This window comes from Cystoisospora suis, assembly GCF_002600585.1.
Source record: "Cystoisospora suis strain Wien I chromosome Unknown contig_3038, whole genome shotgun sequence".
NCBI lineage: Eukaryota > Apicomplexa > Conoidasida > Eucoccidiorida > Sarcocystidae > Cystoisospora > Cystoisospora suis.
The window spans coordinates 1,683-15,379 of record NW_027155833.1 but is presented as its reverse complement, the minus strand read 5'-3'; the positions used below and the strand labels follow the sequence as shown (position 1 = coordinate 15,379).

The window sequence follows — 13,697 nt, the reverse complement described above, 5'->3', positions numbered from 1 at the left end:
AAGATAGAGAGATAGATAGACATTTTCATCTATACATGTGAGTGTATACATCATCTCTAAGCAGAAGTGTTGAAGAGTCTGAGCCCTGCGGACACCTGAGAAGTTTCTCGACGTCAGTCGTGCGATATGTCAGCTCCCTCTTGAATGAAATTTTGCACCCCCTACCGACCTGACTGACAACCCACACCTCTTGTGTTCGAAAGCTCATTCAATCTGTAACGAAGCAGACGTTTACTGGCGAGAAAGAAAAGCCGAGAAACTTTGTCTTCTTGTAAACCTTTCCCCGTCAGCAGCATAGGTGTGAAGACGGTGGATGCTTAACTCTACTCTACACAAGCACCCGCCTTCCATCTCTCCACCTCCTACTGACAAGCGACACAGCTCGAAGCATGACTGGCTGATCTGTCGATCGGGAGAAAGCAGAGTGCTCCCACGATCACCTCCCAGGGACGGGTTGTCTTGTCAAGAGCCGTGATACTCTAGCACCTAACTGACACGCGAAAGAACGAAAGGGAACAAAAGCTGAGAAATCATACTTGAAGAGAGAAAAGAACAGAACAACCCTGAGTGACATCGTAATAAGAAATCTAAGTTCGAGAGCATAGAGAGAAGATCCAAACAATGAATGATCATAGAGCGCTAGGAAGGCAACGGAGCAGTTAGGCATTTTCGTATCTCCTCACAGTTTTCATGCATGGCTTCGAAACTGTCTGTGGGGGTGTCTTCGGGAGAAACTCCCTCGGTGAAGAGAGGCCTCGTTCCAAGCAGACGGACGCTAAGGCCGCAAAGAGACTTTCCCGGGTTGAGTGTACATTGTGCTAGAGAGGGGCTGCCCCGCAGGCGTAATTATAACGCTAAGCAGCTGTAGAAAGTCAAGTTGGTAAGTTCTAATCTCTCAAAAAGAGAAAGATTCAAGAGTCCGGAACGCTCAAAGCTACTTGCGTAGTACAACTGTTGCAATTCGTGATTCCTCCCGGTGACACCCTGCCTCCCTCATCGGTTTGGATCGACCACTCTTCCGCCGTCCAGAGTCTATCTTTCTACGGGAATTGCAGTGTCATAATGCTGGGGAGAGATTGGTCGGCTCAGAGATCCTCTTCCTGGGGTGCAGCAGATGTTAGGGGCATGCAAGAAGAACGGACCCCCTGTGAGTTCCGCGTGTCCATACCTGCTATTTCCAGGTTCTTTCCTTTTATGTCTCGAACAAGGAAGAATTTGTGATTTACTGGCAGCTCACCACTCGTTGAAGCCATGGAACGAGGTGGAATTCAATAAGAAGAAGAGGTGCAAATGATGCAAACACAAAAGGCGCGAAGAGCCCAGGAAGACGCAGAGAGCTTAGCGATGTGTTCCTCACTTTCCACCTTGGAATGCACTTCGGAAGTTCTTCTGTTTGCGCTTCATCGTACTCTCAGATGACTAGCAACACAATTCTCTTTCAGCTGAGAGAAGGCGAAGAGACTCATCTCCTCTCAGAACGAGAGAACGAACTGCTTGGCTTTCTCTTTCTCATCGACAAATGCTTTTAAAACTGCTCGCTGCGTTGCACGTCTGTCTCTACTTCACTTGTGCATGATTACTAGGAGTATGGTCTAGAGAATCCGGGGAGAATGAGTTCGTTAGCTGAGCTCGCCACGTTGACTGAGGTGAGAGAGACGTTTTCTGTCCTGTATGTGTGGAACAACTGTGAATGTACCTACTCCGATGAACCGTCGCTATAAGCACTCCTGACGGCAAAGCGGAGCCTTTGTTTCTCTTGTTCATAATCGAAGAATGGAGATCTTCCATAGAGAAGACCCGTAAAAGACTAGATACACCATCGGCTGACGGATGGTGGCTTGACGAAGATTTCTACTCTTCTACTTGATTTGAGAAAAGATCGGCGCCTTCCTTCTTTCTATCATCACTTTTGAATGTGGTCAAGAGCAGCGGATCTACCTATGAATCAAGAGAAGATAGAGCAGAATGCTTTCGAGAAGATCGTACATCCCAAAATTCTCTTTCAAAGCCAACTAATTCAGTGCAATTGGTAGGCGTCAATAGTCTTCGTGTGCATGTGCCTCATCGAACACCGTCCGGCTCGTCTGTCGCTTTTCGCATTCTTCCCTTGATACCATGACTTCGTCTCCCTTTTTTCCTCCTTCTCTTTCTTCTTCTTTGTCTTTCTACTTCTTTGCTTGCTTTTCTTATCTCTATCAGAAACACGGCAACACGAGCGACCGAGATATTCACGCATTCCTACATCTTCCTGGACGGCCCTATCCCGTCTCTATTCTTGCTCTCTTTCTTTCTTTCTTGCAGTTCGTTTTCTTCCTCTTTCGCTCGCTGTGTATTCATTCACTTGTCCTCTACGCGTGCTTTCTTTTCTCTCCTCGTCTTGTATCTTTCTCTCCAAGCGTTCACGAAGGCTAATCGGTAAAGGTTTCTTCTGCCTCTTTTTCCTACACTTGTGCTCCAAAAAGAACGAAAAGAAGCAGTCACTTCTTACAGTCGATTCTCTCCTCTTTTGTCTTCGAGGTGAGAGAAGCAGAGAAAAGGAAAAGATTAATCATTCCTTTCTTCATTAACGACAGAGACAGACAAAAAGTCGATAAGAGAAACCTTCTCAAAACAGAAATCGACTTTGAACGGATTGTTCTCTCATCGTCTTCGCAACACTCGAAGACATCGATTCGAGATTTTTTCCTCCCCCCTTTCTCTTCTTTCTTCTCTTTTTCTTTGACTTCTATCTTCATCCAACTAACATTTCTTTTGAAAGCGGACCTTCTCTTCTTTTGATCATTCATTCATTCCTTCTCTTACGAAATTCTTTCTCTTTCGAGGATGTTCTTCACGTTCGGCTTTTCTCTCTCATCGATGGATCGATCTTTCTCAGATATCTACCCCGTCTTCTGTCTTTCTTAGTTGTTCTCCACCTCTAGGGCTTCCTTTTCTTCTTTTTGCCGTGAAAGACTTCTCGGCTTTTCTTCTTTTTGAAACAAGCAATCCCTGATGGATGAAGAGCTCTTGTTTCATTCAGGCGGAGTAAAGATTTCGACAAGAGAGAGAGGAGAACAAGAAAGAAGAAAAGAGATTTCTTCGCGCCTTCTTTGCATCTTTCTCTGGGCTACACAGGGGGGGGGAGGGAGAAGTATAGAGAGAAGATTTCTCGTGTGAAGTAGACGAGTTGTCTTTCTTACTTTACTTATCTAGCTCTTTCGACAGGGAGAGTAAAGAGGTCTTTTCTTTCGTCTTCTTCATCTTTTCTTTGTTTTATCTCTTTTCTGGAGATGTGAGAAACGATTAGAGAGGAGGAGAAAACAGAACGGGACAGTATAGCCTGGTCTTGTCTATGGTGGTGGCGTGTGGTGTATGTACACTCGGAGAAGTCGGGGAGGTAGAGCAATAGGGAGAAGAAAAAGAAGAAGAAGGAAAGACGAAGAGATGTTCACATGTTTTCTGTCATGAAAGAGGAAGTGTCTCCTTTTGTCTCTTTCTTTTCTTCATTTCTATCACGACAATGGTTTGAGAAAGCTCTCTCTTCTTTCCCGTGCATTGACTCTCGTACACTTCTTTTGTCTTCTTTTCTTCTTTCTTTTTCTCTTCTTCTTGTTTTCTCTTTCTTTCGTCTCTCTTCTTCTTTTCCTTATCAAGTCGATACTTTCTTCTCATTTCTCCGAGTCCTCTTTTCTAAGCCTTCCAGACGATGGTCCGTCAGTTTTCGTACCTTTCCTTTGTGTCTCCTGTTTCCCTTCGTTTCTTTTCTTCTTCTTCTTTCCTCTCTTCTGTGGATGTCTATCTGCTTCAAACGTCATGAACAGCTTCACACTTCCCTCTCTTCGCTCTCCTCTTCTTTCTCCTTCTTCTCGTCTCTTCCTCTTCTTCCTTCCATATCATCATCTCCCTCTGTAATCTTCTTCCTTCTCTTCATTCTTCTTGTTGTTCTCCTTTATTTCTTCGTTTGTTTCTCCTGTTCTTCTCCTTTCTCTTTCGTCCTTTTATATCGCTCTTTGATCTCTCTCTGTAAGAGTATCTTTTCACGACAACCTGCAGAAGGAGAAAGCCTGGAGAAAGATCGAAGCGGCGAGAAAGAAGAACAAGGGCGACGCCTCTTACGGTCTTTCTCATCGTTAAGGCTCTTCTCTTTCTTAGCTACAGGTCTCAAGAGAAGAAGAAGAAGGAGAGGAAGAAGATCATCTGCCTATCTCTCATCTTCAGCATCTTTTTCTTTATCTTCCATATCTACACGAGAATCTCTGAACGGACAGAGACACTCCTGGTTCGACTCTTGCCATACAGAAGAAGAAGAAGCAGAGGAGGAAGAGGAGAAGAAGAACAGTATGGGGGGCTCGGGAAAGAAGACAACGAAAGGAAGTAAAGATCGAGGTGGAGGCAAGAAGATCCCTCCGTCTTCTTCCAAGAAGAAAGGTAGAGGGAGGGGAAGAGGAGAGGAGGAGGAGGAAGAAGAAGAGGAAGATGAAAGAGAGAATAGCAGACGTGATCGATGGTTAAGGAAGAGTGTTTCACAGGGATACCAAGAGGAAGAAGAAGAAGGAAAGAAGAAGAAAAAGAAGAACGCATCGAAAGGTGCTTTGAGAAGTTCACACGATTCACGACTTATACGAGGAGATAGCGGAGAGAATGAAGAGGAAGAGACTAAGAGGAAGAAAGGTCGAGACAAAGAGTATGAACGAGTCTCGTGTTTGACACATAAGATGAAGAGTAACCGAGGGGTGTTTCATGAAGAAGAGGAAGAAGAAGAAGATGATGATGATATATCTTCATCTTCTATGATTTCTTCTACCTTTCGTATATCTTCTTCATCCAGCTTCTTGAAGAATCTTTCTTCCAGCGGTCTAAAGCTGAAGTATATTCTACCTGATGGGAATTGTCTCTTTCGCGCTTTCGCCGATCAATACTCTGGCGAGCAAGACAGACATCTCGAGTATCGACTAGCTGCAGTGAAGCATATGGAGGAGAATAGTGAGTTGTATCGATGTTTCATCCCTGAAGATGAAGAAACGTTTGATGTGTATATACACCGCATGAAACGATTAGGGACGTGGGGAGGCCAGGTGGAGCTCCAAGCCCTAAGTGAGGTTTATCAAGTAAATCTTCTTATTCATATCTACAATGGAGAAGAGAATAGCCACGGAGGGGACGGAGATCGAGACGATGGTAGCGAAGACGATCTCGAATCGGAGGATAATTCTTCTTCTCTCTCGACCTCTAGGGGTGCATGCTGCTCTTCTTCTTCTTTTTACCGCCAAAGCAAGAACGGTGGGAAGAGCTTCATGAAGGGGAATATTAAACAGAAGAAGATGAATAAGAATAAGAATAATAAGAGTGTTTCAAAGAATTTCCACTCATCGACAAAGACTTCCTGCTTCGGGGGAAGGAAGACGAAGGTCTCAGACACCATCTGGAACATGCAAAACTTTCCCGAGACCCATCGATGTCTTCAGCTAGCTTTTCACACAGAGCAAGAGCACTACAACTCTGTACGGGTCAAAGGCATCTCTCATCCATCGAATCTCTCGCTAAGAGATCTCCTAAAGATCACTTCTTCCTCACGCAGGACACACGATGAAGAAGAAGGAGATGTGAGGCACAAAGCGGTAGGAGAGGGAAGAGGAATGCTAGAAGAGAAAGAGAAAGAGAAGAAGAAGGAGGAAGAGAAGAAGGAGATGGATAAGGATAGAGGTGGAGACGTTCAAGAGGGAACCTCTCAGTTGGATGATTCAAGGAGTGATCGTAAGAAGAGGAGTTCGCTCGATGAGAGAAGAAAGAAGAAGGAGAAAGGAAAGAAAGGGCAACAAGATCTTGTACAAGATGAAAAACGGGAAGCCCATCTTGATTCGGAGGAAGAACATAGAAGAGAGGGAGAAGAAGAAAAAGACGGGACAGAAGGTGAAGAAGGGGCATGCGGTAGGAGGAAGAGAATGAACGAGAAGACGGGTGGTGAAAATTCCTATGAAGACAGCACACCCCCTACTGTCCCTTCAAGTGAAGAATCGTCTATAAACAACAAGGAAAGGAAGAAGGAAGTTGAAGAACCTCTCTCTTCTTCTTCTTTAAAGGATTGCGTTTCTTCCTCTGCATCTTCTTCTACTTTGATGTCTTCAAGTGACCAGCCTTGCCAAGAAGAGAGAGGCTTAGGGAGAGGAAATGATGGGTCGTCTCATAAACGAAGAGAAGGAAGAGACAAAGAGGAACCACCGCATCATTTCTCACGAAGAAATGAGATTTCTAAAAGAAAAGAAAGAGATCTTTCCTTCAGCGAAAGTCATCAGCCTCATCTTTCTTCTTATGGATTCTCTTCAGGTGTATGTACACCTGAAGATATGAGGATACAAGTTCAGAAGATCATTAATCGTTTTTCTCCTTTCTTGTCTCGTTCTTCTCTCTTTTTTTCTTCATATCTGGATGCTTCTTCTCTTTCCTCTCCTTCACTTTCTCTTCCTTCCCTTCTCAAAACTCAGAGCTCTCCTGAACTTTCTTCTCTTATTTTTCTCGAGACTCCTGACTCTTGTTGTGCATCTTTTCATCCTCGTCTTTCATCTTCTTCTCATGCTGACCTTGTCGTCTATTCTGATCATTACCACACTTCGTCTTCTTCCATTTCTTCTTCAGAAAAAGAAGAAACAGAAAAGTCCAGCAAAAGAGGAGACGGCAATCCAGCAGAGGAGGAGAGAATGTCGCTGACCCAAGCTGTCGATTGTCGCGTAGCTACCTCGATTGTCTATGCTCCTGACGATCTCCATCATCTAGAGAAAGAGGAGGAGGAGGAGAAGAAGAAGAAGAACAAGGAAGGAGACGAAGAAAAGAAGTTCAAACCTACGTCCGTTCAGAGGGAAGAAAGAGAAGAAGATGAAGAAAGAAGAGAGAAAGAAGAAGACGAGAAGAAGAGCGGGAGCTTGCAAACCCGGTATTCTTTGTATAGCGATGAAGACAACTCGGTTCTTCTAGGATGTTTATCTCCCTTAGAGACGTCTTTCCTTCGAGATAAGAGAACGCGGCGATCAAGAAGAAAAGACGGAAAAGAAGGAGGACTGTTGGAGACCTCTCGTCGCCGCATTCATTTCTTCTCTTCTGTCTTAGGCAGAAGTCAGAGAAGATGTATGAGCTCTCCTGCCTCTTGTGTTTCTTCTCCTTCTTCTAGAAGACCGGAGAAGCAGAGCAGGTCTCCCCCTAGAGAAGATCCCCACGTTAACGATAGGAGACACTCTTCTCTCCTACAAGAGATGAAAGAGAAAGGAGAGGGAGAAAGAGAAGATGATCTGTTCATGAAGAGAGAGAAGAAGGAAACAAGAATCCAAAACAAAGAAGAGGATAAGAAGGAGGATGGTGAAGGTCGTCTAGGTGGCGTTTCTCCCTCGCAAGAAAGTTTATCTACGTGTGAAGATGATACGGAAATTTCATCTTTAGGACAGGAGGGAAACGACAGATGGAGAGCTTCTTCAATGTCTCCTTCGGAGCAGAAGAAAAGTAGGAAGAAAGAGGAAGAGGAAGGATGGAGAGATCTCGTGAATTTCCCGGAGGAGAAGAAGAAGATGCTATCAGATGAAAAGGAACGAAGAGAAAAAAGTAAAGAAGGTGAGAGGAAGGAAGAAGAAGAAGAAGATGTGAAAGAAGAAGAGAAGAAGGTTGAGAATGAAGGAGCGTGTTTGTCTCCTCCTCGTCCGTCGGATGATCTTCGTCTACGTCACTTCCCTCGTCTTCTGCCCGCATCCTCTGTACATGGCGAAAGAGAGGAGGTTTCTTCTTCTTGTTGTTGTGTACATGAAGAAGATTCTTCTCCTATGTTTTCAACTGAAGAGAAAGAGAGAAAGAAGATTTTGTTTATTCCCTTCATAAGAAGAAAGCTTTCTTCTTCCTCCGCGTCTTCTTCTTCGTCTTTGCCAGGAGGAGAGAGTGACGAATGCAATCTTTCTGTCGACGATTCTCCTTCCATAGATAGTAAGGGAAAGAAGACGAGGAGGGCGAGTACGAAGAAAAGTTCACGAGGAGCCACATCTTCTTCTTGCTCTTCTTCTACTTCTTCAGGTAGAAGAAATTTGACTTATCTTCTCAGAGTTTGCTTGCCGAGGCTTCCTGTTCTCAACCCTTCTCCTTCTTCTCTCTGTCGACATGTCATAGAAGAGGAGGAAGAGGAGAAGAAGGAGAAGTCTTCAGCACCTGAGAAAGAGGGCTACGACGAAGAGGAAGAAGAAAGAAGAAGAAGGACAGGAGTAGAAAGACAAGAAGATGACGGATATATCCATACGAAGAGGAATGCTGAAGAGGTGTCTGTAAAGAAGTCGCACTCTCTGATAGAGAGAGTGAAGATGACAAGAAGGTCAGATGGGAAGTGGCCTTACGGCGATGAGAGAACAAGAAGAAAGAGAAAGACACGTAGAAGATTCTCGAGCTTACCTCCTTTACGTCTTCCTATCCGAAGTTTTCTCTATCTCGAAGCACGTGAAGAGGAAGATGAAGAAGAGAAGAAAGGTGTGTCGGACAAAACATCCTACAGAAAGTCTGTTAGTTGGAATGAGGGTGGAAGAAGCGGAAAAAGGAGAGTTCAAAGAGATACACAAGAAGGAGAAGAAGAAGAAGAGAGAGAGAGACGAAGCGAAGGTCGAGAGAGGAGATATGAAGGAAAAGCCTCCTGCTAAGGAAGAAAAGACGGATCAAAGAAAGAGAAGAACCTTTCTATCTTTCACATCGACGGATTCGTGCTCTCTGTCTTCAGCGTTAACTACAGATGACGTGGTGGATCTCAAGAGCTCCGCAACTAAAGAAACGGAGGAAAGAATACATGAAGCTGAAGAGAAACGCGAAACCACGAAAGAAGAAGAAGAAGACAAGAAGAAAGAAGAAGAAGGAGAAAAGGGAAAAGAGGGTGATGATAGAGAAGAAGAGAAGGAGAAAGGAGACACGAGTGTCAGTAGTAAAGGGTGTCTTTCAAGTAATAGTACCAAGAGAGAGAAAGCTCTCTTGCAGAAGTTAAAGAAACAAATCAAGTAAGATGGCCAAGGATAAGAAGAAGTAGAAGAACGACCTCGACTGTCTCTTTTCCTAGGAGAGTTAAAACAGCCTTTTTCCCTGTAGATCTCCACACATGTATATTCACCTCTGATATATATGTAGTTATATATGTATGTGTATGTATACATCTGGAACTTTATCTCTTTGAAGAGGTAAGGATTTAGCTCTATGTCATGAGAGAAAAGCTTTATGTTGTTCGTCTAGATCACGTATCTCTCTCTCGGTTCACACCCTTGGTAGAAGCAAAGATTCGGCCGGGGATGTGTCGCCTCGAGATAACTGCCGAGCAGTGCCTGTGGATAGATACATGTATGTGTGTAGATATACATACATATACACATGTATCTGTCTGCAGTATGGAAGGTATGTGCATGTAGGGTGTAACGTACTCCTCGTCGCGTCTATTTACCTCGTTGTGTTCTGTGGTCGAGTGCCTGTCCATAAACTTCCGTTTAAGATGGCTGTAGGTACAGACGTAGTTTATACGGTTCCCGCGTCAAAGCCTATCTCTCTCGACAGGAGGAAGAAGAAGAAAAGAAGACGGGAGAAAGACACCCCTTTTTTTCTTTTCTTCTTTACGACCGGAGAGAAGAGGAAGATCTCTGCTTAGAGATAGAGGGCTGGATATGTTGCTTGTGTATGGATGAGGAACAGTTCACTTTCGAGTTTGTGCATGCGTATACAGCAGGGTTGGTATCGTAGCTGTGACCTACCTTTCATCTCTCCATCAGTTATGGTCTACACATTTGTCCATCATCCATCTATATCGATCTGTGCCTCTATCTCTTCACATAGACCGAGTCGTGTGTACATATGCACTTCTCTGTGTTGGATCAGTTGAAGTCGGTTACGCACGCTTCCTCGATAGGCTTTTGCATCTCGTATACTTTGTTCGCCTCTGAGATCCTTCAGCTTTTCTTGATCGTTATGTATTATACTCTCGTGATCAAGAAAAGCGCAGAAGGAGAATAGACGGGAGATTCGTATTTCTGCACTTTTTCTCGTGACATCTGTGCTTTCTTCTATTGAACAGAGAGGCAAATAGAGCTGAAAAGAGACAGTTACAAAAGCGAGCACAGAAACCTCCTTCTACTTCTTCGCCTTCCTCTTCCTCACCATCGGGATTCTCGTCTCTAACAGATCGCTTAGTAGCGGTGTAAAGAAAGCTACGGACGGCTCCTCGTTCTGCTAAGCAAGGCGTTCATCGACAGAACAGGAGAGCCCAAAAAAGAGAACAGACAGGACACAAGAGCGCTCAAAAGTACTCTTCAGTCTACATGGTTTTTGTATAGTCACAAACCGGTTCTGTTCTCTCAAGCAAGTCGAGATGATTTTGTTGTCTCAGGTGTACATACACCATGATGTTCTAGTACACGTTCACCTAGATGTTCTCCGGTGTTGTGCGTACACCTTGGTGTCTTTAGGCGTACATAGGCCTTGATAGTCTCATGTACATACACCCTGATAGTGTCAGGTGTACATACACCCTGATAGTGTCAGGTGTACATACACCTTGATAGTCTCAGGTGTACATACACCTTGATAGTCTCAGATGGACCTACATCTCGGCGTCCACACAGGGGGGATTCTCAGGTGTCTATAGACTGTTTCCCGGATGCATACGCGTGAGAACTTCCATGAACCTAGTAGATTGATGAGGGACACATATGAGGGTTATGATACGAGGAGGAGGAGGAGGAAGAGGAGAGAGGGATGCTGAGGTATTCCGATGCTGTAGAAGCCATTCGTTAGTTCGCATTTGATCCAGGCGGTGACGTCTTTTGTTTTTTTCTTCTCTTTCTATAAGAGTTTTCTTCTTGTTTTCTTTGTTCCCTTGTTGTTTTCTTCTCCTCGGAAGAGGGAGAGAAAGACTCCTCTTTCTTTTCAGTTAAAAAGTAGATGCCTCTATAGATTCAAAGTCTGGCATAAAAAGCATCAAACATCCTCATTAGTCGATAGATCATCCGTTGTGTATTTTTGTTTGTTCTTTTTCTTTCTCTTTGTTCTCTCATCTCCGGTTCGTTCGCCTTGGGTTTCTTTCAAGTGTCTTTTAGGTGTGATGTATGTACGTGGCTGGAAGGATTGGAGATGTGTCTCTTTGTTTCCAAAGACAACAGAGAAAGGCTTCCAAGAGGTTTTGTCTCGCACCCTGGTCGATCTAGTTTTCTTTTTCTGCTTTACCTAATTCTCATCTCTTCCTTCTTTATGTCTTCCTTTCTCATCCTTTCTTTCGACCCCATGCGGAAATGAAACTGTAAAGAGACAGAGGCACGAAAGAGCGAAAGCGCCGTCTCTATGAACATGTCCGAGTCTACAACTCTAAGGAGAGCTGCGTGGGTCATGATGGTGATCTACTCGATTTATATCTGTTCTTTTTGCAGAATTTGAAGTATTGGCCATTGATGCTTTCATAGTCTTCCTTCCCGATCGTGTTTTTTCTTCTTCCTTATCTCGCTCTTCTTCATTTGAACTCCCTTTCTGTCTAAGGCACCATATCTTTGTATGTATGGATACGGAGGTGTGTTGTCTATGTATGTAAGAGGTGTATAAAGTTACCTGTGTATATAAATGCCTTCCTTAAGGATGTTGTCTGCGTGTGAGTCTTGAAGCTTACTCTCTCAAATAAACTGGGGATACAGATTCACCCCCGCATCTGCCGATTGACGAGGGTCCGACGCACGAAAGATTGAAGGAAGGGGAGGCAGGATGAATTAGTGGAGATTATGAAAATGGTATTTAAGCCATGATTGAGAAAGAACAAGGAATTCACCGTGAGTCGAACGAGAGGAAAAGAAGAAGAAATGGTCTTTGTTTTGAGGCAGCTCTATGTATGGAAGAATGGATATGGATAGATATGCATGGTGAAGAGAACGTCACTCTCTCACTACTACTACTATTGCTACTCAAAGAGGTGGTGGTCTTCATCTTAATGCTTTCAGAGGGGGAATGGCTGCCTGGAAAAGAAAGAAAACTGTTTTCTTGGTCGATTGATTTGTTCTCTTCATGGATTCACTGGAGAAGAGAAGAGAACCTTTCTCTCCTGTGTCCCTCATCTCTCGTGTTATGTTCTGTTTTGCTTTCACCGTCTTTTTTTTTTCTTCCTCTCCTCATGTTGCTGCTACGTTCCTCTCCTAGATGATGATGGAGTCTGGAATGTCAACTCTCCTTATTTTTCTTCAGTTTAGATGAAAATAGCGGTCCAGCCATTCATTTCGTTTCCCTGACGTACTCAGGGCATACAAAAGTGTCGGATAAGACCGGTGACTCGAGACCGTGTCCCACCCCCGTCATCTTCGTTTTCTATCTCTCTTCAAATCAAACTAGTAGGCCCGTTGAAGGCTAGCCAAGCAAAAACGATACACACGCTAGACACTCACCCTACTTAAATTCAGGTGGCGTTAGACTAGAAATCAAGACGTTAGTTACCCGTGTGTGAATAACCCCCAAGGGAGTCTCAGGGCCAATCAGAAGAGACCGTACAATACCTAGATGGACCATGTTTCTATTCCGGGTTAGGCAAGGACGGAGCAGGGGGTCAGAGGAGGAAAACTAGATTATGACTCGGGAGTTAGTTCTGAATGATCCACTTTTCAAAAAAACAGATTTAGAGAACACACTCGTCTCCATAAACAAACTTCAGGGAAAATATATATGGGAAGTAAAGCGATTAGGGGGAAAGCGGATCTCATGCCTTGCCGCAGAAAAAGGTCTTTAGATGGGGTGAGATCTTCTCCCATAAAGACTCTGGTGCAGCCTTCGCTTCAAAGACCGCCCTGGGTTCACCACGAGGTGGTCTTCTAAGCTCGGTCTCCATAAAATGTTCTGTGGGCTCCCTCCAGCTCACATTCCGCCTCATCGTCTCGAACTCGTAATGGCCTCGGTCCACCATGTCTGGCTGATGAATCAGAACACTTTGAGGCGGGGGAGGACACAGTGGCTGCCTGAAAAAGAACAAACGCACACAGCAAACAGCAAAGATGGAATGGAGGAAAAGGAACTCCAACGTCAGAGAAAACTCTTACCACTTGCCACATGCCCCATGCTTGTGAAAGACAAATTGTCTCATCGGTGCTTGAATCCTGGGCACTCGTTGGTGGGAAGCTGCTTGATGCAAAACTTGCTGTTGTTGTTCGTGTGACGACCACAGCTCGCGCTGGCGCTTGAATGCTTCTTCTTGAGCCAGTAGTTTCGCTTCTTCGGCTTTTTGTCTCTCTTCAAATTCGGACTCTCGTTGGTATAGTTCTACTCCTCTCATTAATCCTCCGTGCTGTTTGGCTACGGCCGCTTCCTCTTCTTGTCTCATCCAGACGGCCGCTTCGCCTTCGTGACCCGTCCACACGGGCGCTTCCTCTTCCTGACCCGTAGGCACGGGCGCTTCCTCTTCCTGACCCGGCCACACGGGCGTTCCCTCTTCCTCGCCCAACACGAGCGTTTCGTCTTCCTGACCCGTGCACCCGGGCGTTTCGTCTTCCTGACCCATCCACTCGGGCGTTTCCTCTTGTCTCATCCACAGAGCCGCTTCCTCGTGGCCTATCCTCGAGACGGCTTCCTCTTCTTGTCTTCTCCGAAGGGCTGCTTCCTCTTCTTGTCTTCTCCGAAGGAATGCTTCCTCTTCTTGCCTTCTCCGAAGAGCTGCTTCCTCTTCTTGTCTTCTCCGAAGGAAGGCTTCTTGTCTTCTCCGAAGGAAT

The 13,697-nt window shown here is 44.8% G+C and overlaps 2 protein-coding genes across 2 annotated transcripts in view; one reads left to right on the top strand and one right to left on the bottom strand.

Moving 5' to 3' along the window:
* Positions 1 to 2,127: 2,127 nt before the first annotated feature.
* On the top strand, positions 2,128 to 12,206 carry CSUI_006095 (otu family cysteine protease). Its single transcript, XM_068066260.1, has 2 exons — positions 2,128 to 8,984; positions 10,043 to 12,206. The coding sequence occupies exon 1, from the start codon at positions 3,432 to 3,434 to the stop codon at positions 8,634 to 8,636; it is 5,205 nt and encodes a 1,734-aa protein (XP_067921765.1). The 5' UTR covers positions 2,128 to 3,431; the 3' UTR covers positions 8,637 to 8,984; positions 10,043 to 12,206.
* Positions 12,207 to 12,694: 488 nt separating this feature from the next.
* The window catches only part of CSUI_006094 (uncharacterized protein), a gene marked incomplete at both ends in the record, with an annotated part of 1,329 nt that continues 326 nt past the window's right edge, over positions 12,695 to 13,697 (bottom strand). The window contains 2 exons of the mRNA XM_068066259.1: positions 12,695 to 12,950; positions 13,032 to 13,697. The exon at positions 13,032 to 13,697 is cut by the window's right edge and continues 326 nt beyond it. Coding sequence (XP_067921764.1) covers positions 12,695 to 12,950; positions 13,032 to 13,697 — 922 coding nt within the window. The remainder of the gene's footprint in view (positions 12,951 to 13,031) is intronic.

Excerpts from the sequence above, each read along its gene's own strand:
- CSUI_006095 (XM_068066260.1), top strand. The coding sequence starts at position 3,432 with ATGTTTTCTGTCATGAAAGAGGAAGTGTCTCCTTTTGTCTCTTTCTTT.